At 47.1% G+C, this 23,165-nt stretch overlaps 1 protein-coding gene and 1 pseudogene across 1 annotated transcript in view; one reads left to right on the forward strand and one right to left on the reverse strand.

Moving 5' to 3' along the window:
• The first annotated feature begins 429 nt into the window (after positions 1-429).
• LOC121047612 (ATP-binding cassette sub-family C member 2) overlaps positions 430-23,165 on the forward strand; it is a 44,497-nt gene continuing 21,761 nt past the window's right edge. The window contains exons 1-6 of the mRNA XM_040503000.2: positions 430-575; positions 3,937-4,099; positions 5,251-5,508; positions 14,980-15,183; positions 18,515-18,661; positions 22,977-23,073. Coding sequence (XP_040358934.2) covers positions 430-575; positions 3,937-4,099; positions 5,251-5,508; positions 14,980-15,183; positions 18,515-18,661; positions 22,977-23,073 — 1,015 coding nt within the window. The remainder of the gene's footprint in view (positions 576-3,936; positions 4,100-5,250; positions 5,509-14,979; positions 15,184-18,514; positions 18,662-22,976; positions 23,074-23,165) is intronic.
• LOC121047608 lies at positions 9,264-10,311 on the reverse strand (annotated as a pseudogene).

Below are 23,165 nucleotides of genomic sequence, written 5' to 3' on the forward strand. Positions count from 1 at the left end.
GCTGTATTAGTGATACAGCGCTAATACATACGGGGCTGCGTAAGTGCTAAGTTGCGTCCTAGTCAGCTCGGTGTATGCGTGAACCCGCCTTAACTTAAAGCCGCGGCCGCCCTTCTAATGCATCATGCAAAAGTCAGTTCGCAGGCACTAGACAGTTTTAGGGAACCGTACCGGAGGTTTCATGGTACCGTATTGGAAGTAGAAAAACGGTTTCCTAAAACTCCCTACTGTCTGAGGCGTGTTTCGTCCTTGAATGAACGGTCCCGTTCCCATCGGTCATACAAACACTGCCTGCGGACATGTTTGAAGTATGCATAAGTACGAAGTCAATATGCTTCGAACTGACAACGAACACCCTGTCTTTTGTGTAGTGTGCCAGCAGTGTAACTTTGTGTTTAGTTTGCGGCAAGTTGTTTCACCCTAACAAAAATGTGTGACTTCTGCAGGAAAAACGTGCGACGACGAGCCCACTTCGCGGTCGCCGTTCTGCGCATCCTTTGGATCGACATCTTCAGAATGCTGCTGTGCACGTTCGTCTACTTCGCCTGCCTTTTCATCAAGATCCCTCTGATGGAGTGAGTGTTTTCGCATTTCGATGGCGGTCAGGGAATTGGCGCGTGTACTCATCTCGAACACTATGGGGTGCATTCACTGGCGGCCATACCTACGTGCTTTGAGGTGAGCCCGTGCATGATGGCAGCGACCATTGACCGGATTCCTGTCACGCCAGTCCAAGCTGCGGATAGCGTGGCAAACGCTAAGTTTGGTTTACTCACAGCTCTCCCTGGTGACGACGCACGAATACCTCCTATACTAGGGAATTGTAATAGACCGTTTTTCTCCTCCGCTACGGTATCCGTGAAGAAAACGCCGCAGCTGAGCATGCGCGCCGCCAGCTTTCTCTGCATTGTTCAAGGTCTTGTGGCGGATTACGGAGCGCTATCCGGGTGCTTAGCGGGCTGCGGAAACGGTCTACTACAATTCCCCATACTCTGTTTCACACTAAGGGCGGCCGAAGCAATGATCTGATGGTGCCAATCAACCAGTGGCAAAAGAGCATCGTCACTACACCAGGGTTGCCAGGTGTTTGAACTCCAACCCGCCAAACGTCTACGAGATCTAGCCCAAAAATAGCCAAATGTCGATCCAGAAAAATAGCCCAAAAATAGCCCCAAAAAAAAACTTGTCATTTGAAACGTTTATTTTGAGCAGAAAAGACACATAATACATTTTTATCCATCAAATGCCCCAGAAATGGCGTCCCTTGCACGTTCGGCGAACTTCCTCAAACGCTCGTACGAGCGCATGACACGGGAGAACTATGCAGAATTCAGACAACATAAAGAATGCGCAGAACAGGTGCTGTTAAGGCCGCAAGGAATCGCGCCGTCACTTGTTGAGATGGAGGAATAACAGCACATGCTTGCATTCGGAGGTAAACAATTGCACAAAGCGCGCAAAAAGAAGACGAATTAGTTTGCTGTCGCTCACTTATCAGGGTTAAGGGACTGAAGCGCCAAATGTTCACGTAACTTATTCTAAAAATACATTCAAACCTATAAACCCAAGTGCTTTCAGGCAGTTGGTTCCAGCACAGGTCAGAAATTGCTCAGTGCACAGGTTAGAAATAGTTAGAAATAGCCCAATACTAGCCAAATAGCCAACTACCATTTTTTCCCGCCAACTGCAAATAAAACTAGCCCAATTTGGCTATTTATAGCCCAATTCTGTATCCGATTCTTGAGGTGAGCGCGTTGGTATAGTGTAGAAAATTAAGAATATGTATATATTAAGCACGGAAGGACATAAACACAGACAGCACATCTTGTCCGTTTTTTTTTTCCTTTGTCCTTCTACGTCTAATGCTTTCTTACATTTTTTTTACAGCTGTCTCTGGTTTGCAGCACCACTTCCCACGATGTCTTAACGCGAGTGTTATCGTACATAACATTTCCCTCTCACGATATCTCGAAATAACGACTCGACACTGCCACGGACTTTGAGGCTGGCCTTCTACGAACACAATTCGTTAAAAGCCTGCATAAAACTATATAGTCATTGCCAGCTATTAGGAATGGCGAGACCGACCTGGCATACTTCGTTCACGCTTATTGCTCGATGATTCGCTCTTCGTCGTTTTTATGGGCTAATGCCCCAGTCTCATGGGCTATACTTAGTGATAGTAAAACGCACGGGAATCCCAACACCCCGCCTTTGTTGAAGGGACGCCGACAGGGTAATTTATGCCTGTCAATGCTTTTATTTAAACATGACTTATAAGAGTTCAAGTATCCAGAACACAATTTGCAGGTCGAAATTCGGTTTCTTTCCGCCTGAAAAAAGTCGGTCGGAAATTGGCCGGTTTCGGCCGCACTCACTCTCTTTTTATTTTCCCATGGATGGCGTTCAAAATATATGTACGAAATATATTCAAAGTTGTGGGTTATCTAAGACACCAAACCAATTCAATATTAAAAATATAAAAGAATGTGAACCTTATTTTCGTGGCCTTCAAGAAGCTGCGAATACGTTGACTGAAAACAAACGAAAAATAAAAGATGTTGCACAGATCACAGGAAGTACATGTACACGTCACTGTCAACATGGCGGCGTAACATGGGCTGGACGACTTGGTGGTAGCGCACGACGGACGTGGAGTCACTATCTTGAAACTGTCGTTCGTGGTACCGGGCAATCGATTTTTACGCGCAGAACATCGGGCGGAAGGGATATAAGTGCGAAAAGTTGCACGACAAACGGAGCACGTAACTTCATTGTTGCCGTCCTCTGCTTCCCACGCCGGAGAAGTGGAAAGAAAAAAAAAAAAATACGCGGCCTTGTGTAGTCACGTGGCTTTCGGCTTGAGCACGTGTTTCGGTTTCGGTTTTGAGCAATTGAGTTTTTTTTTTTTTTTTGGGGGCTTTATTAAAAATATACGCGACTCTGTAGCGGAATACTGATCGGGTAGTCTCCTCCTGGACACCATATTTAATCGCCTATGAAAAAAGGGATGCCAGGGGAGGGGGAGGGGGGGAGGGGCGGGGTGCCAGTGTCCCTTTAAGTTGTCAGGCACTATAGTAGCCACATTCTGAGTAACCTAAAGACTCTACTTTCCCGCAAAATACTTGTGTGAGCCGGACGCTGCAAATTGCAGAGAAAGCTCTTCGAATGACTGCATAATTAAGATAGGTCTAGACCTAAAGAATAAACATCGTGGACTTCGGCGCTGAGCATGACGTTTCGCTGTGCTCGATGTCATAGCGCAGACTGTTTTGTTTTAGGTCCTATACTTGGTTTCACATCAATTAAGTCCAGAAGCAGTCGACGCTACGAGCTGAGGGGTGCAATTAAACAGCGTGAAAAGCGCACTCTCATGGTGTTCGTCATGTTTCTGTACGTGTTCTATGATCGTCGAACCAATCATAAACATAAACAAACAGTGATTTGCGTTTTTGACGCTGCTTGATTTGTCCCATCAGTTTGCCGCGTTGGCTCTGTCTGGATTCGCACTGAAACGAAGTATGAATATATTTTCAGCCTCGTTATTCGCCTAGCTCGCAGACTGCGACAACTCGCTCACTTGGGTGTTTTGCGTCAATGTAGACGCGATACAATTTTGAAAGTGTATACTTTGTTTCAGCTTAGATCCGAGCGCGGTCAATGTTAGTAGACGAAGGGCTAATTAAACCACGAAAGAGGCACAAAGTCATGGCGTGCTCTCTGCAGTTGATAGGACTAGCCGGTATTCGCCGCCTCTCTGTGCGTGCTCCTCCGCCGGCTAGTCCTATCAAGCACAGAGAGCACTCCATGACGTTGCGCTTTTTGCGCTGTTTGATTGTCCCTTTGGCTCATAACATCGTCCGTAAGGTGAAATGAAGTATAGTAAGTACAAAGGAAATGCGAGACGGAATTTACAAGGTCGTTTTCGTCTCGCAGACTTATCATCGACAGCTGTGACGCTACAGAACGCTTCGTGTCGGTGCTGCTATACATCGCTACCAGCGCCGCTGAATGGCTCGCCACCTGTTACCAGAATGAACTGACGTCGATCTTCGGCAACCGTATATTATCTCTCTTGCGGGGAACCATATTCAAGAAGGTAAGAAACAAAGAGTCCCTCTACTCCATACACCAACTCATGTGCACAAACAAACCGGAGCGCTCCTAGCGGCATGCCACCGTCTTGACGCCTGGTGCCGGAACCAGGGCCGTAACCAGGGGAGGGGGGAGGATAGGGGGTTCTGACCCCCCCCCCCCCCCCCCGAAATTTTTTTCTGGGTACGGCCCTGGTCGGTGCACTTGCAGCCAGCCGATTTTAATCTCCACCTCTGCGCACGCGCAGTGGCACCGGTCGGCTACCGGGTACCAAACCGGGACCGGTTCTCCGGTTTGCTATAACTCTCCATTATATGCCACCGATGCACATGATTCATAGGCGAAAATAAGACAATGGACATTTTCAAAATGGCCGCCGTTGTCCCCGAAAACCCCCCTGGCCGGAACCATACGCGGAGTGCAAGTCGTCTGCTTCTTGTGCAGGAGTTGCGGTGACGTCAGAAAGACGCTGAGCTCTGATTGGCTTTGATAGAAAGAAGAGTGGATAGACCTCAACGCTAGATGCCTTGAGGTCTACCCACTATTTATTTTTCAATCAGCTAAGAAGAGCTCAGCGTCCTAACATCATCGCAAACCATGTGCAAGAGGAAGACGAACTAGCGATCCGTATTGGCTACGGAATGATCATAAGACACTCGGAAAAGTACCTGCGGATTCGCCTGAAGCATGTCCGAGGCCTGTTTGTTTCGTGCATATGCATGCTTCAAGCACGTCTGCGAACAGTCTTGTCGTGACCAAAGTAAAGCTTCGGTAACGTTTCAAGCACATCGCGCGAATGACCCTCTGCAGACAGCGTGTAAAGCGGGTATTTGTAAGACCATCCTGTCACATTGGTGATATAGCAAATGTCTGCGGGCAGCTCCTAAGCGTACATATGTACGAAGCCTTCGAACATCTTGTCAATATGTCTGCTGCAGGTCTCTTTGTATGTCGCACCAGCTGCGCGACTGTAAAAGGGCCGTCCCACAAGGAAGAAATACACCTGAGACGATTTCTGCAGACTGTCCCTTGTATAACAGTGGGACCGCAGCTTTGCGCCGTTAATGCCCGTAGATGTTAAGAGAAGAACACATCTGATGCGGCACTGCGCCGTGTACTGCCCTCATTTTATTCATTTTTTTACTTTCTTCTCAGATGTCGTTGCTGTCTCCGACAGCGAGGGCCGCCAACCCGCCGGGGTACGTCCTGTCCATCCTGGGAGTGGACTGCGTGCAGATCTCGCTGGCCTGCTACAGCTTCTGCTACCCCCTGTGCGGGACGCTGTGCTTTCCCGTCCTGCTCTATCTACTCTACGAGAGGGTGGGTGCCATGCCGACCTTGTGCTGTGGCGCCTACCTCCTTGGCGCCTTGCTTCTGCTGGTGCCGGTCACCAGGCTGCAGAACGCACTCTGGGTGAGCGGAGCCTCCACTTGTCGTAGCACCAAATGCTCTACTAAGGGAGAATATATCCTACTCCCCAATAACACAATGGCCTCGGCGCGGAGAGATTTGCCGCAGTTAGAATGGCTGTATGACCAGCAACCTCGGGTTTTTCCCCATTGAGTTGGGAGTGGTGAGAGGCGCCCCCTATTGCCACGAAAGTCGAGGTTATAAGGCATTCGCCGATGGCCGAAGCGCGCGCCGCACGCCGTTCGGTCGATGCATGTGTTTGCTCCATATGTCTCATAGCTTGTTCCCTAAACGTTTTTAGAGCAAAAAGATGTTTGGGGAAACACATATTATGTAAAGCGTCTTAATACACAACAGTTTAAATAAAACAGCAAAAGTCGGAAGATCTAATGAAATTTAGAAATTTGGGATCACATCAAACCAGCGAGACGTCCAAACTGCCAGGGGAGAAAGTGGCGCAGAGGCGCGCCGTCTAATGGAAGTTAGCGGAGTATGATGTAGTTGTCCCAGTAAAGTATTTGGTAGCACTCTAAAGCCGTTGTCGTTCTTCTAATATATTATACAAAAGACAGTATGTGTGGACACCGTCTGATGCGTATTTAATAATAATAATAATAACAATAAATATTATTATTATTACTATTATTATCAATATTATTATTATTATTAATTTCCTTTGCTTCACAAACAAAAGGGAAGACAAGGCACAAACCTGCAAATTGGTAGCACGACGAGGTCCTGCCCCCATGGCGAAAAGCAGCAGAAAACATGTCTAATTAAATAAATGGAAAACTTAAATTCTATACCCTATTGCAGGGTTCAATATAAAAGTTGAATAGAGACAATATATTAGCCCACACTCCGCCATGCACAAAAAACAGCAATCAAGCAAACAATAAACAAATTTACCGGAAGTCACCGAATTTTTTACTGGAATCTTATTTCCAGTAAAAGAATTATGTTACTGGATTATAGAACTCTGTTCACTTCCGTTAAAGCCGGAACTTATCGGAAGTCACCGGATTTGCCTGGATTTACCTGAAATCACCGGGAGTCACCGGGTTTGTCGCAATTCACCAAAACTTACCCTGTTTTTTTGTTTTTTTTTTCTTTTTCTTTTTTGGACGTTAACGGAAGGCCGTTAAGATGAAGCCTGTGAACCGTGGGTGGTGTGTGTTCACTAGATGCTGGACGATTCGGTAACAATTAGAACGGTTAGTCCATATAGGCCTCAAAGTTCCATGTCTTTATCTGCAGGGTCGATACCAGTGAAACAATTTGCACAACTGTAGACAGAAGCAATCAGGTGCACACAGGAACAACTGAGTTCTTTGTCGCAAAAAAATATCTTTTAAGCTACTCACGATGTCGCGGGGTAAACTTCTAGATGTACGGTAGTTTAACTAATGAAACCGAGCAGGTACACACACACACACACACACACACACACACACACACACACACACACACACACACACACACGCACACGCACACGCACACGCACACGCACACGCACACGCACACGCACACACACACACACACACACACACACACACACACACACACACACACACACACACACACACACACTGTCAGGAGCACGTTTAGCGAAAAACACGAACGCGCCACCAATATCCGCCGCAGTTGAGAAATGGCGGGCACAGACAGGGTGTCGTTCTGATGCCGTCGCCGCGGGTGCACCGAGCGGACACATACACACTGTCAGTAGCACGCTTAACGAAAACCATGAACGCGTGGAACGAACATCCGCCGCCGTTGAGAAATCTTGGGCGCAGTCACGGTGTCGTCCCTGATGCCGTCATAGAGGCGTCTCTGCCGTCTTTTTTGCTCGCTGGATGCTTCTGAAGCCGGACGGACAAAGAGACGTAGAAGCAGGTCACTGAAAGACATTTTCTTTTTATTCGGACACTCAGCTGCTCTGGAAGATACATGTCGCACATATGGAGCGGGAAGCCAACAGTGAGAGACTTTTTGTAACCATTGCTGGCTAAAAAAAAGCAAAAAGACCCCCTCACTTTTTTCCCACGAACCCAATGTGAGGGAGAAAGGGTGCGTGGGGACTTGTCAAAGCCACCTAGAGCGGAAGGCCGGGGCTCTCCGCGCGTGACGTCACGCTAGTCGGCCTAGGCGAAGCCGAAGCGCGCCGCGGAGCAGCGCTCAAGGGTAGCAATTACTCCAGTTTTTCGGCACAAACGCGTGTTTATTGACTCGCGCGTTAGAAATCTCGAACAAAACGGTTGTCACTGTGCATGCTAGAATATCCACATCATTTTTTTTTGTTAACGTGGCCAGTTTTCGTTTCTTAGATTTGTTGTTCGTTTCGACAACTTTGTCGTTGAGCTTGCGGCAAAAGTTTTTTAGTAGAATGTTTGTAGAGCACCACAACAGATGTTTCAGCACGACCTCACTCGTGTGTCCTTCTTCACACACATCGAAGTCGCAATCCTCGTCGACTAGCAAGTCCAGTGTGAGCTCCGTGACCAGCTGGCGTTGGTTGCTCATCGTTAAGAAGTCCACCCGCTTCGACATTTCCTCCACGACAACGTAGTTGTAGGCGACGGCATTGACTGCGGTCATTGCTGGGTACAGAAGGCCTCCTCTGTCAATCTCTTTGATGAGATGATAGTGCTCATGGCCGGTGGCGGCTGTGATCGTGTGGTCTGTTGTCAGGGCATTTTTGCAGTTCTCGCACTTTAGCTTCTTCACCGTCGCGTACACCGCATATCCTGCCATATAGGCTAGAACGGGGACGATGTCTTTTATTTTTGAAAGGGAGTCTTCTGTTACTACTATGTTGTAGCTAGGGCGCGGCGCGTCTCGTCGTTTTTGCATTTCCTCCCATTTTTCATCTCTCTCTGTTTCAGAAGCTTTGCCAATCGGTGCAAGTGTGTTCTGCAGCCGAAGCTTGTTTTCTCCTTCATAAAGCTGTCGTATTGAGATATGGTATTGGGAACCTGCCAGCCGCCGGTACCTTCCGAAGCGGTCCTCTAAACAGTCCGTCTGAAATTTCCCGAGGAGGACGTAGGACAGGTTGAGTTCTTCGAAGCAGTACCTGCATATTTCGAGAAGCGCGTAAGTTGACTGGTGCAGTGCGGTATGAGTTTTGTCGGTCAGTTTGCAGTTGTTTGCATTTTTCTGCCATTCGTCCAACCAGTCTAAAATGTCATAGAGAAAATCTACCTTCTCGTCGTCTGGAGCCGGGCGCACAGGTTCTTGGAACCGATCTTTCAGCCTGCTTCCTTTGCCGGGTGTCTTTACATTGACAATTTTCCACCACGTTACTATAATCTCAATGAAAGTGGCCGTCTCCTTGAAAAACTTCAGGTTGTGTTTCTCTCCAATGGCATGGAGGGCACTGGGAAGAGAGCTGTCAAATATCTGGAGAGCAAGTTTCACGTTCTGCTTCTCAATACTCGACGGGCAAAGGGATTTCCTTGACACTTTGTATCCATAGCGCAGCAGTTGGTCACATTCCAAGTCGTAGGCAGCTTTGATGGTTTTGAACGACGCACACAGCATGCGCCGCTGGCCTTCCGTGTCAGCATGAAGCTCGGGGAACCAGAAGCATTGATCGTCTTGCTTCAGCCAATTATTGCGTATGCACTTGATTATGTGTACAGTGTCGATCACAAAAAACAGCGGCCTGTTGGGATCAGACGGATGTGGGTAGCAGAACTCGTTTGAACGACGCATCGTTGTGTCAGGCGTGTCCTGGTTGCGCGTTGTTGTACCAGGCGTGTCGTGGCTGTCCATCGAGCTCTTAAAGAGAGCCATAGCCTTTCGATTCACTGCGTTGTTATCCGTTACGACGCACATCACTCGGTACCCGATTTTCTCGAGCCCGCAAATCACGTCTCTAAGCAACTTGTGCAGAAACTCGGCGTTGGCTCCGTGCACGGGTACGACGTGAGCGACTTCCTTAAATTGGCACTTGATGCTTTGCACCATAAACACGAACGCACTATTCGCTACTTCTGTGGAATTAAGTGCGACACCGACAATGCTACCTCCTTTATAATCAAAAAACGGTTTGATGTGGACCTCGTCCACCATCAAGGTCACATAGCGTTGGTCATCGTTCAAGTCAGAGATCCTCTTTGCCATGTAGCTGAGAAAACTTGAACTTTGCTGCTCGTTTTGAGGGCTCATTCCAAACGAGGAGCATATCGATCGGATTGTCCTAGGGTGTGGCAGAACAATGCTTCCAGAGCTACGGATGTACTGGTATGCATGAGGCGATATTGTGAAAAGAATGCATGCAAACACCATAAAATCCACTGAATAACGCCTTCGCTCTTTCTTGGAAGAAATCAGCTTCAGTTGCTCGGCGAGCAGTTGGATGACCGCTGCTTGATCTTCGCTTTGCGTTGCGGGCAGCTTGTCAAGCAGAAAACGAATCGTGGCACAGATATCGTTGTGCGAGCTTTCAGAGCTTGACTCAAGATCGTTGTCCCAATTTTCGACACTTTCGAGTAGTTCTACAACTCCCCTCTTGCTGTTTGCGATTCTTGGTATGAGCAAGTTGGAGCCCAACCTTGTGACCTGAGTCTTCGCAAAATGTAGAGTTAGTGTAAGGTCAGGCTTCACGACGATCGAGTATTTTATCCAAGGGGCCTCAGTCTCAACAATGTGCACCAGAGTGAGGTGTCCATTGCCCTCAATAACATGCCAGAATGCCGATTTTACGTTTTTCAAGTGGTCGGACAAGTCCTTTATGCTGAGTATTCGGCCCGCTTCTTCCTCATTGCGAAATGAATCGATCGACTCTGCAAGCGCTCTTTCCATTGCAGAAGCCTCTTGACGCAATCACTTGCTGTCCGGGTCTTCTCTTCTCGCATGGTGCTTCGACAAATAATCTGGACAGCCAGGGAACTTCGACGGAACTGCGCCTGGGCGAAGGCGCACCCTAGACAGCGGCGCAGTCACCGTCCTCCCGGTAACTTCGTCGACGCGAGACACCTCCCGAAGAACGTCGTCGTCGGAGAAGTGACGCTCGCACACCTATAAAGATATATACCCTTCGTATAAATAATAGCGACTTACCACTAAACGCGCTACACGTCGCCGTTATCGCCTATTCCCACAACCCTTCTATTGCTAGCCCGTCCAAATGGCGCTATGCCACTACGAATGCGAGATAAACAATTGGAAATGGGAATTCCTCACCTTCGTTCTCTGGGAAACGATCAGGTTTTCTCGGGGGATGGCGTTTATCCAGGCACTCCGCAGCGCTTCATCTTTGGGGAGTCCGAACACGTGCACTTTGGGCCCCGTTTTGTAATTACCGTTACACCGAGGCACACAGCATTTGTCAGGCATGACGGAAAGAGCACTTGATCATCGCGCACAAAACGCAGAGCACTCACAAGTTGTGCGACGTTTAAAACAAGACAAACAAAGAAAACAGCCGAGACAAAACCAAGCGTCTCCGAACACGCCGAAAGAAGCCGCGGAACGTTCTGGAAAGACGCCGAAGCAAGCCGGCTCCATCTGCCGAGCCGGAACGGAACTACACCGCGGCCGAACCGTAGGCCGAGTAGCGGTGACGTAGACCCACGTGATCGCGGGAGCCCCCAGGCTTTCCTCCTCTAGGTGGCTTTGGACTTGTATGGCTTCTCCTTCCCTTCGCGTCGGTTTCCTGTGAAGTTTGGTGGACGGGGAAACGAGTAATTCGTTTCCGGTAAAAATGGTAAACGAAAGTGGCTGCGGGTAAAATTCCAGCAAAATCTCCTAACCGAGAGTAGCCTCCGGCAAATCTTCCAGCAACGACTGGGAAACTACGCTGGCTTCGAATGAAAACGGGTGACACTTAACCAGTTTTCACCGGGTGTCACTGAAAGTTCACCGGATGTAACTGGAAGTTCACCGGATGTCACTGGAAGTTTTGGCCTAATTTTTTAGTAGGGGTGCCACAAACAAAAGAAATCATTTGCGTCAATAAAGCAGCAGCGAGCGCCGCGGTGTCGGCGTGGCAGCTGGCCACTCTGTGGGCTTCTTATCTACTACACTCGGTATCTCGAACATTCGGTCTAGAAATTTCGAACGTCGAACACTTGGGAGATTGACTTGAGAGGGTTATGTTGTCCTTCTTATCTATTTCATTAGGGCGTAAGAGTAAACAGTTATCTTCTAAAAGTATGGAGAAACGTTCCCTCTCGACCATGCGTGAGGCAATATCATGCAGCATATATATTTTCCTACTTTAAAGTTCATTCAGAATTCCTTGTATATGACGGTACTCTTATGTTGATCATACAAAACACTGTCTGTAGATATGTTCGACGCAAACATATGTATGAGGCGAACGTGCTTCTAAGATTCTTGAGGTATGCCCGCAGATATTTCTGACATCATGCAGCATATATTTCTTCTACTTTAGAGTTCATTCGGAATTCCTTGTATATGACGGTACTCTTATGTTGATCATACAAAGCACAGTCTGCAGATATGTTCGAAACACACATATGTATGAGGCGAACGTGCTTCTAAGATGACTAATGTATGTCCGCAGATATTTCTGACATCATGTTTTTCGAGCTGCCTGACTGCGGTTTATGAAATATAAAATGCCTATTTTCCCTCAAAGAACTTGGAAGTGCAAAGCGCTGCATTTTACGGAGGAAGCTCAGCGATTGAATGAAGCGGAAGGTATGCTTAGGACTTAAAAACATAGCTTGTAGCGTGGTATTGAGCATGCTCAAACATCCAAGCCATAGCGTCACAACGCAGACCTATGTTTTGTCTGTGTGTGTGTGTTTTTTTTTATCTCAGGGAGTAGTTGTGCACACAACGAATCTTCCCTTGTGGTATAAAATAACGTAAGTGAACGCTCCTCTGTTAATGAGCCTCACTGTATAGAGTAGACCGTTCCACTAGGAAGAGCAGAGAGAGAAAAAATGCCTTCCCCTTCTCACCCCGGCGTCGTCTGCTCCGCCGAGTGAGCGCTGTACCTAACATCCGGATGGCGTTCAAACTTGGTTTAAAATCGCGTCATTTTGGTCATTTCAAGCGTAGATCCGCGGATTTTGATATGGAAATTATCGTGTAATGCTATGCTCGACAAAAGAACTAAGTCCGATTGTGCTGGTACTTGCGTGCAAATAAAAAAAAAATAAAAATGGGAAAATTGTATAAAGTGGCCGGTCCTCCGGCGAAAAGTAAATCCGGTTGCAATAGCTCTGTATATACGAAGTTCGTACTGCTGTAGGCCTTTAGCGAAAATGAGTGGAAATCTGGAATAACAAATAAAAACCTGCTCTCCTCACGCAAAAGGCGCGGTGATTGGGGGTAACACTGCTAATTAAATAACGGAACAAAGATACGCTAATTGATCCTTAAATAAAACAAGAGAGCGCTACAGGCTGATTTTGGAATGGCTATAAATATTCTAAGAACGCGAACCACTTCACAACGACAGCTAAGGGCGAGAGTTCGATGTTCGGTACAGCCCGCCGTAGACAGCCCAAAGATGGAGAACGGCAAGCTCGCGGTTTGTCGTCTGCCAGCGGAATCCGGCCCGTGCCCTCTCTCCCGCTTTACCCCGCCGAACCTGCTGGCGGAGAGGGCGCTGCGGTCCAACAAAATGGCGCCGCCCTGAGAGCGCTAAATAGAATGGTCTATAGCTATACACTCTAAGAAAAAGAATCCGTTCTTGAAACGTTCATTGACGCCACGTGAACTCTTTCAGCTTGTGAGGAACGGTTCCGCCTCAACCACTATGGCTCTCTGACGCACTAGGGAGGCAAGTGGGCGATGAAGAACTCTTTCGCATCAAAAAAAGAAGCTTAAAAGAACTCTTTGTGCGTTTTTCACGAAGCAAAATTTTAGGGGGTGCTGAAAATACCTCTCTAGGGTGCAAAATATGGACAAGCCAAAGAACTTCTAAAAGTTCTTTTACGACAATTTTTTTATAGTGCGTATTTTGTCAGTTGAGCTTCCGGGTGGCGGGCGCTGCGTTCTCATTTCCATGCAACAAAATGATAGCGTTCTATAGCTATGTAGCATTGGAGGGAGGGGAGGGACTTGGGTCTACTTCGTCACACAGACAAAAATCGAGTGCACTATCAAGCTCAAGAAAAGCACCTTAAAAAAAGCCCGTGCGTTTACTTTCCCACACAACACTCGGAGAGCCAATCAGCGCAACTTGAGGCAGCCCAGCGAGTGACTATGCCGAAACATATGTTTAGACCAAACAAACGCACTCTGAGTTGTGACATTAAGCAATGCAAAACAGCACGCTTGCATTGCTTAATGTCACAAGTCAGACTGCGCTTTTTGGTCTAAACATATGTTTCGGTATCGTCATCCGCTGGGCTGCCTCCGTAAGTTGGGGTGATTGGCTCTCCGAGTGTTGTGCGCAAAAACAGACGCACGGACATTTTTTTTTTTTCTTTTTTTTAGAGTTTAGAGCGTGATTTATGTCGTCGATGACGGTTACCTGGTGATTAGTGGGGGCGCTCTTTTCGGCCAATGCCACAATCTGATCGGCTGCTGATCGATAATCAGATGCTCGGCATTCGCCCCGCCCCGCGCTTTTTGAGATCTACACTCTAAAAAAAGTCTGTGCGTCTACTTTCCCGCACACCACTCGGAGAGCCAATCGCCGCAACTTACGGAGGCAGCTCAGCGAATGACAATGCCGAAACATATGTTTAGACCAAAAAACGCAGTCAGTTGTGACATTAAGCAATGCAAGCGTGACGTTTTGCATTGCTTAAAGGGGTCATGAAACGATTTTCCTACTTCTTCCTCCTTAGCCTTAATCCTCAACTCAAATCCGAATTGTGAAATTACGTGGTCGTGACATTCCTTTAGCACCGGTGCGATGACTCCTAGCTTTCACCGTGCTTTTTATGCACACCATAGAACTTGTCATTCCCCAGTGACGATAAGCTCCGTCAGGGCACTCATTGGCCACGAACGCGAATCCAAATATTCGTCGGCGGATTGATTGTTGACGAGCGCATACGTACGAATGACGCAGTTCTCGTGTCCAATGCGTGAGCTGGGCTCTGCTGACGTCAGTTTGGCGCCGGTGACGCGCTTTTGGAACCGCGGATGTATCATGGTGAAAAGGCGGAGAGCTTTCGAAGGCAAGAAGGTACAAAATAGTCCGCTATATTTTCAAATGTTCGTACCGAAAAGCTGGCTTTTGACTTTCTAGCCTCTTTCCTTTGGCCAACTAAACGATATGCGATTAGTAAAGTACCAATTTAAAATCTTTCATCCCAACCCAAAATTCGTTTCATGGCCCCTTTAAAGTCACAACTCGGAGTGCGTTTTTTGGTCTAAACATATGTTTCCGCATCGTCATTCGCTAAGCTGCCTCTGTAAGTTGCGGTGATTGGCTCTCCGAGCGTTGTGCGTGAAAGTAGGCACCACACAGACATTTTTTAAAGTGTACGAGTAACTAAGAAAAGTCTCCGTTCTAATTATAACGGCGTCCCACTGCAGCGACGTCAGATGAGGGCGCGCGACGAGCGCCTCAAGCAGACCTCGGACCTGCTGTCTTCCGTGCGCCTGGTCAAGATGTACGCCTGGGAGGACGCCTACCAGGACAAGCTGCTCCGCGCCAGAGACGCGGAGATGAAGCCGCTCTTCAGGATCAACGCGCTGGATGGAATCATCGACTCTGTCTACAGCGCCTCGAGCTCATTGGTGCGTTCCAGCCGCGCTCGCCCTGCAAACACAACACAGACAGTCAGCAAACACTGTCTCAGGCGCGTTTCATTCTTGTATGACAGTCCTATCACAATGTTAGGAGGGAACAGCGCAAAAAAGGACGTAAGACGAGGTCGAAGTCCACCACTCACCGCTTCGACCTCGTCTTACGTCCTTTTTTGCGCTGTTCCCTCCTAACATTATGTACCACCAACTAGCCCAACTACATGCCTTGCTGCAGTCCTATCACACCGGTCATACAAGAACTCGTTGCACAACTGTTCGAAGCATACATACAGGCTTTTCTTTTACTTTACATAGTTGTTTTAAAAAAGCCGTAAACGCTACACTTATGCGGTTTGTGAAAATGAGTTACACGACCAGAGGGACAGAGTATAGGGGGTTAATCGTAACGATCAATCGGCTAGTCAAGTAAAATTTTTAGTAAACTTTTTAATTAGGGAAACTAGACATTTCATTCCAATTAGAAACTTGCTGGGAGTCGTCCAAAACCACGAAATCACTCATTTTTAGAAATACTTCGAGCGCGTGGAAGCGTAGTAGCGCGCTTAAGGGTACGACTCGTGGAGCAGGTACAAGGCTGGGGCTACGATAAGAGGCGGAAAAATCGCGCGGTCGCCTTGTCGAACCGGAAGCCTCGCTCCTGATGCGTACATTTAACACTCTCAAGAAAAAAGGGTGACAAAAGGTGTATTCTTACACCCTTTGTCCCATATAATACACCCCCAAACTTCAATTCGACATACAGCGCCCTACAGTCGAACAGACGGCCCGATGTTTTACGAGGGGCTTGATAGCCGTGTGGTACAACTTATTAAAATAGCTAATGTACCGTTTTACTGAAGACAAAAAAAAATAACCCGGGTTTTCTTGGCCCTACTGTAAACACTCGGTGTTTTGTTTACGTGGTCTTTGATACGTACTTTAGCTATTTAAAATGTTGTACCACACGGCTATCAAGCCCCTCGTAAAATTTCGGGCCCTCTGTTCGACTGTAGGGCACTGTACGTCGAATTGAAATTCTGGGTTGTATTATATGGGACAAAGGGTGTAAAAATACACCTTTTGACACCCTTTTTTCTTGAGAGTGTAGCGCACTACTGCGCTTCTCACGCGCTCAGTGTCTCTCTGAAAATTACTGATTTAGCGGTTTTCGATGACGCTCACCATGTTTCTAATAGACCGATCTCACCAGTCAGTTTCGCCACGCTTCCGCTGCCCCGGTGCGTGGAGGGAACTTTAGTATTTCTGCACGCGAGACGACCTCGCTGGAGCTTTGCGCGTGGAGAGGACAAGACGGCACGAGCCTTCTCGTGCACTGCTTCCTTCCTCCTGAGAACTAAAGTTACAACGAGGACACACATGCGCCCAGCGATTGATGAGACCCTCTATCGGAACCACGCATCTATGTTAACAAATTAATAAAGTTTATTAGCAATTTTACTTGATTATTTGATCGATCGTTACGATTAGCTTCCTATACCCTGTCCCCCTGGCCGTAAAACTCACCTGCACAAACCGCACAAGTGTAGCTTTCATGGCTTTTTATTTTAAACAAATCTAAAAAGTAGAAAGAAAATCATGAGCCACTCTACTTTGTAAAGGTGGATGACCAGCGAAGCTGTTTAGCACACGACACACACGTGACACAGAATTATGAACAAAGGTACGTATACATTTATCGTCTTGATCGGTGGTCATCGTGACGAAAGGTATAGACACACATTTCGAGGACTATCGCCGCCCCGAGGAGCCGGGGGAAACTAGACACGTGCGACGGGACCGCCACCCGGCGGAGGGGAAGGAAACTAGACAGGCAAGCGGCTTGGAAAGACGACAAAGAGAGGGCGGTGCGAGCCCCCTCTGAGTTTTTGTTGACGCACACGAAAGATCCACGGAACCCTAGCAATAAACAGCTTCGTTGTTAAACGCACTCTGTTTGAATAATGCCAACGTGAATCTAAAGGCCCGTTCACACTCTTGCGACCGAGTACGACTGACAGAGACGAGATCTCTTACAACTTCTTAAATGTTTCTAGAATGAGGGGACACACTGACATAGTGGCGCCATCTATGCGGTGACCCTAGAACTGCATTTCACAAAAGCGAAGGTTTTGCGGGATTTCCGAGGTCAAATGTGCGTAATACCCATAGAAAGGCTCGTTTATAACATTGACAAAAGTTTTCGAGCCAAAAAAGAAAGGATATTGCGCGAGAAATAAAAAAAAAATATGCCGGACCGCCGAGTTTACACTGCTTCCCAATAGATGGCGCCAGTGTGTTCTCTGGTTTAAGAAGTTTTAAGGAACCCAGGTTTAAGAGGTCGCAAGCAGTCGCAAGAGTGTGAACGGGCCTTTAGATGCTTGAGCCGCGTCCGCAGATGGTTCTGTCATCATGCCTGCAGCGATTTTCGATGTGTGAGCAGTGTGACTGCAGCTTTACAGAGTTTTAGTTACACAGTCGCCTTTGCGCGTGCGTCGTTTTGTTATCAGGTATCGTTATCGGGGTGTCGGAATGATCTACTAAACCTCCCTAAGCTCCGGTTCCCACTAGGGCCTATAGCGCAACCGACATGCACGATGGATCGGACTGAGCCCATCAAGCAGTCCCTAAAACTACATTGTCACGCTGCTCGTTGTCTCAATACGTTTGCTGTCACCGGTTAGACCGATGAGGCGCAGTAAATATGCACCGTCATCCCGCACTTTTTTTTTTTTTGACGTGATAGCGTTAGGTAGCTTGTGTCGCCGGAAAGCCGGCATCGGTGGCGTGTGCTAAAATCAAGGATTGGTTGATGGGTCCATGACGTCACAGCCGTGTGACCTCGCGCGAGAATTTCAAACAACCCAACAACGGTCGCATGAAACATGACGTCACGCGTGGAATGAAACTGATTGAGAAACATGGCATATAATGCGAATTGAAGGTCGCCGCGTGTCTCCACTGATTTCACTCTATAAATTAATTCATTTGTCTTAAATCAAATTTCAGAGTTTTTGTCGGCCTTCGAACATTGGGATGCGAACCAGTCACGTTACTGACTGGGCCACGGAAGGCACGTTTACACGGCTTGGGAATAGGCGGGAGTATGTGTTTATATTTTTCGCTATCGGGTTCCACTCTTAAAGGCGAAGCTTCAGCGTCCATCTTTGTCTACTGTGCTGTAGAAGGCGTTCTGAACATGCGCAGTAGACTTGTCCTGTCGACTGTCAGGTACCGCCCGTCCATCCACAGCCTAGCGACTCACCATGTCTCGCCTGGAGGGTTACACGCGCAGCAGATCAACATGCGCGCGTGTCATCCGCAGCTCATCATCCTACTCTTCGGCACCCTGGCGATCTTCTACCCGGAGCGGACGCTGACAGCCGCCACATCCTTCGCCTGCGTGTCCCTCCTCTACATAACGGACGTGGCCACGTCGCAGTTTGCTATGGGGCTCAGGCTCAGGAGTCAGGTGAGCCTCCTCTTGGTTCGCCGCCATATGGGCCGCATTCGAGCACAACCACCTATAGAGGACGAGGCTTCCACAATTGACCGATCTCACTAAGCGTTCGGCGCATGCGTGACGCCGCCATAACTTTAGTTCACAGGAGGCACACGGCCGCGGCATGCGAGTGCTCGTGCCGTCTCGTGCTCCACAGGCACAGAGCTCCAGCGGGGTTGGCGCACGTACACAGAAAGACTCAAGTTCCCTCGATGGATAGCGGTAGCGGTGGCGTAGCTAAGCTAGTTTGTGAGATCGGTCTATTACGTCGTCACTATAGTATAGGGTGTCACAAAAGAAAATTTACACGCTCTTTTTTACCGCAAAAATAAACTAGGCATCGCCGAACGCTCATTTTCCGCCCAAAGGTAGAGCTAGAGGTCACAACCAAATGCCAAAGTTTCAGCCCGATCCGATAACTTGATAAAAAGTTATAAGTGATTTTATGAAAATTTCAATGGGAAAATGGCGGCCGACGGAGCTTTCAAACACATGGGGCTCTATGGCACCAGAAACCGAAAACGGGCAAAAATGGGCTCCATTTTCCCATTGAAATTTTCAGAAAATCACTTATAACTTTTGATTAAGTTATCGGATCGGGCTGAAACTTTGGCATCTGGTTGTGACCTCTAGCTTTACCTTTGGGCGGAGAATGAGCGTTCGGCGATGCCTAGTTTATTTTTACTTTTAAAAAGACCGTGTAAATTTTCTTTTGTGACACCCTGTAGATACAAGAAGCGACACCTTTATTCCGTCTCACGATAAATTCGCAAACTGGGGAGGCTGCGACCCACGCGACCCAATAAGAGCGTCGGAAAAAGGCACGTGATAACACTCGACGCCACGGAGGCCTCGTTACCGCCACAGCAACAGAGCCCTCCGCGACAAAAAGTAGTTCGAGGCGATTCCGTCTCTATCAAGAATATATAAACAAATAAATATTTACGAATTATTAGTTCTATTTAAACCAGTGTGTCGGACCGAAAAAAAATACGGGTTCGGTTACGGTTCAGGTTCAGGTAAATTTATTTTGTTCCGGTTCAGTTCCGGTTCGATTAATTCGATCCCCGAACCGGTTCGCGAACCGGTTCGGAAATTATAAATGACAAATTGCAACATCAAAATAAATTGCAAATAAAACATCTGAAATCAGCACATACGAAACGGGATACATCGTAGTGTAAGGCTCAGGGATTTCTACCAGGAATGGTTTCTTTATGTGCACTCAAAGGTTACCTCAACGACGTTTACGCATTCGGACTTCATCTAACTGGGTCCGACGCGGTAGCTGTAAAATCCGCGACCTCCTTACAAACCCACTTACAAGTAGAACTCGCTAACTGTCCCGCCACCTCGGCGTGTAAGCAATTGAAGGAACAGTGGGGAGAAAATACAGCTTTCTTTATTTGAACTAGCCTTCGGTAACTCAAATTAGACCCTTAAAGAAGTTTCCATTAGACAAGATACGGAATATGAAAAACACTTCACCGAACGCAACGCCAGAAGGACGTAATAGGATAAATATTAAAATAGAAGAGTTCGCTGTCTCACAAATATGTTAGCTTCTAAGTGCCTATACGAAACCGGATGCATTATTATCAAACTCCACAGCCTTTTCTTTTCTCATTCCGATGGAAGCAAGCTTCAAGAACTCGCGCGTTCTAGAAACGTGTTATGAAATGAGCACACAGCAGCATTTAGGATTTACGAGATTGTAGGAAAATGAAATCCCGTGACGCGATTTTTTTTTTTTTTTTTTTTTTGCACAGTTTTTTAATTCTTTTTTTTTTTCCGTGCAAGCCGCGACCAGCGCAATACTGGTTCCTATGTCAAGATTCATGGATGCAGCATTTGTCAAGATTCATGGATGCAGCGTTTATATTCCTAAGACTGAGTGGAGAAGAAAAATATGTAATCGAGGTGTGTGTCAGTTGACGGCACTTAAAAAACAAATGGCATTGATAGCACATTCATTGTCAACAGCGCGTGGCCGAACCGTTTTGACATGAGCCGGTAACCGTTATTTTTTTCCGGTTCAGTTCCGGTTCGGGTTCATCGCGATAACAATATAACGGTTCGGGTTCGGGTTCAGTTCCGGAAAAAATACCGGTTCGGTTCCGGTTTTCGGTTCGGTTCGGTTCCGGTTCGACACACTGATTTAAACCAAAACGCCACAATTCTAAAATTGGAACGTGCCATTGCAAAAGCGTTTCATTCGTGTATTTTAATAAAATGTTGATCCGGATAATCCGTGCATACAATAAAGCAAGCAAGAGAAAATATCCGTGTCGAAGTACGTCTTGTGTTGCCACGATCACGTTTGTTCCAGTTCGTGGTTTTCGACTATCTATTTCGACTAAATGGACCAAAAAAAAAAAAAAAGAAGAGATGTCTTTCCTCCTACCATCTCCTCGAAACCGTAACGTATATCCGTTACAGTTCCACGTATGCGAGATGGAACGGCGTTGTTCCTTCGTCCCTCCTAAAAGGAACGCCTTCCTGGAACTTCGTTTACTTGAACGCTGTTTCGTACCAGACTAGTGCCCGTTACTTGGAAAATGTAATGGATTACAAGTACAAATTATGTAGCCTCAAATGTAATGAATTACCGTTACGAATTAATTACACTGAAAAGTAACGGATTACTTAATCGTTACGTTACAAATTACTTTCACGTTACTCTTCCCGTACGTTTAATAGAAAAACAATTGAAACAAGTTTGATGTTTACAAAAATGATCTGCAACACTACTTGCCCATTTTCACACCACCCCATTACGGTAGTCCTTGTAAAAACAAAATATTATATTTAAGAGAACGAATGTATAGTGCATGCACTTCGTTCACCCTGTAAGCTGACAAAGCAGCGAAAGCTGCGACCACACCCGCCATTCCGCTCGTTTGCGGTGAATGGAAAAGATTCCTGAAATCCTACAGATAAAGCTGGCTGTGCGAATGCTCAGTAGCAGTATCTATCTGCTCCGCTACAAGATTCGGAGGTAAGGAACCGATTATACGAAAGCTCCTTTCTGTGATGGGCCTTTCAAGCGTAAGTGCTGCGTCTCAAAGCTGCGCTCTCGTGCTTTCACGCACTGTCAGCTTATGTATTTTTGACGGCGATGTTTAGAGCGCATGCTCAGAACGAGCTAACATTAATTGGATACCAAGACCGGCAACCTTGATTGTGCGGAATGCACGTTGTAGGAGAACTGTGAAAGCTCGCCGTCAGCACGCGCACAGCTGCCGCGCACCCAGCTATGGCCGCCAGTGAATATTCCCTATTAGCGGCGAGGTGTTTCGGTGGCGCCCTCCCGTGGTTCCCTCTCGTGACGTCATTACCTTGCGAACAACAAGTTCGATTGTGTTTGTAATGAGCATGGTGGGAGATTGAAATCATTGCGCTCTAAAACAAACGCTGCCAACACCGCCAAAATTGAAGTTCTTCCATTCCTCTTATTTCCGTCAAAAAAAAATATTTTGCTGACGTCATAGTCAGCATTTGGCCAATAGTGGAAGGCCGACCACAGCGACGCTTTTTGATCGCGCACGTTGCTGCAGTACTGAAAAATGCATGAGCGCGAGCGCTCGCTTTTGTGCTTTGGTCGAGCGGTTGGCCTGAGACTGATATTGCTACAATTTATGTATTATGTTCATATTTTTAAAAAAAGTGACGAGTAATTAAAGTAGTCTGTTACCAAAATTTTGTAATAGAATTACATTACAAATTACTTTCGCAAAAAAGTAACGTGAGAATTACAAAATTACTTAAAAAAGTAACGAATTACATGTAATTCGTTATACTTGTAACGGACTACTTCCCAAGTCTATGTACAACACTGCCTTGGATGCAGGCTTGGATCGTGCCTATCACGTGATTCTGGACAGGCACTCGCACGCTCCACTGACGTTTGTTGAAAGGCCTCCGGTGTTGTTTTGGCACTCAGTCTCCAACCTCCCGAAAACAAAACAAAAAAAGGAGGAGATCACAGCGAGAAGCAAAGCCATGCAGTTTGCGTGGTTGACGTTCTAACCGAAAACAAAGTCGCGCGTCGATACGTGCAGAATATTTGGTGTTTTTTTGTTTTTTTTTAAAGATTGCACTGTCCCATTTTTATTTTATTTTTTCCCATGCACGGCATTTGCTATGCCTTGATTGTACTGCCCTTGACACGAGTTGTACCTTACACGAACTTACGGTACACTGCAAGGACCCACCAATAGTTTGTGCATCGAGGAGGGGAAAAAAGGAGAAGGGCGTTGATGCATACTTGGGATCCTTCCGTCAGGTTTCCTTGGGGTTGAAACGCATCGTCGCGTTCTGCACGGAAGAAGAGATGGAGGACACGTCTAAGGACACGGATAACAAGATACCTCGGAAACAAGGTAGGGCTCCATGAGCACGCCACATATCAAAACCGTAAGCCTTTCCACTCTGGAGTAATGGCCGGCCGCAAGTCGGCAAGCCAGAGTGGAAA

The sequence above is a fragment of the Ixodes scapularis genome, unplaced genomic scaffold (genome assembly GCF_016920785.2).
Source record: "Ixodes scapularis isolate PalLabHiFi unplaced genomic scaffold, ASM1692078v2 PGA_scaffold8__174_contigs__length_109621045, whole genome shotgun sequence".
Lineage (NCBI taxonomy): Eukaryota > Metazoa > Arthropoda > Arachnida > Ixodida > Ixodidae > Ixodes > Ixodes scapularis.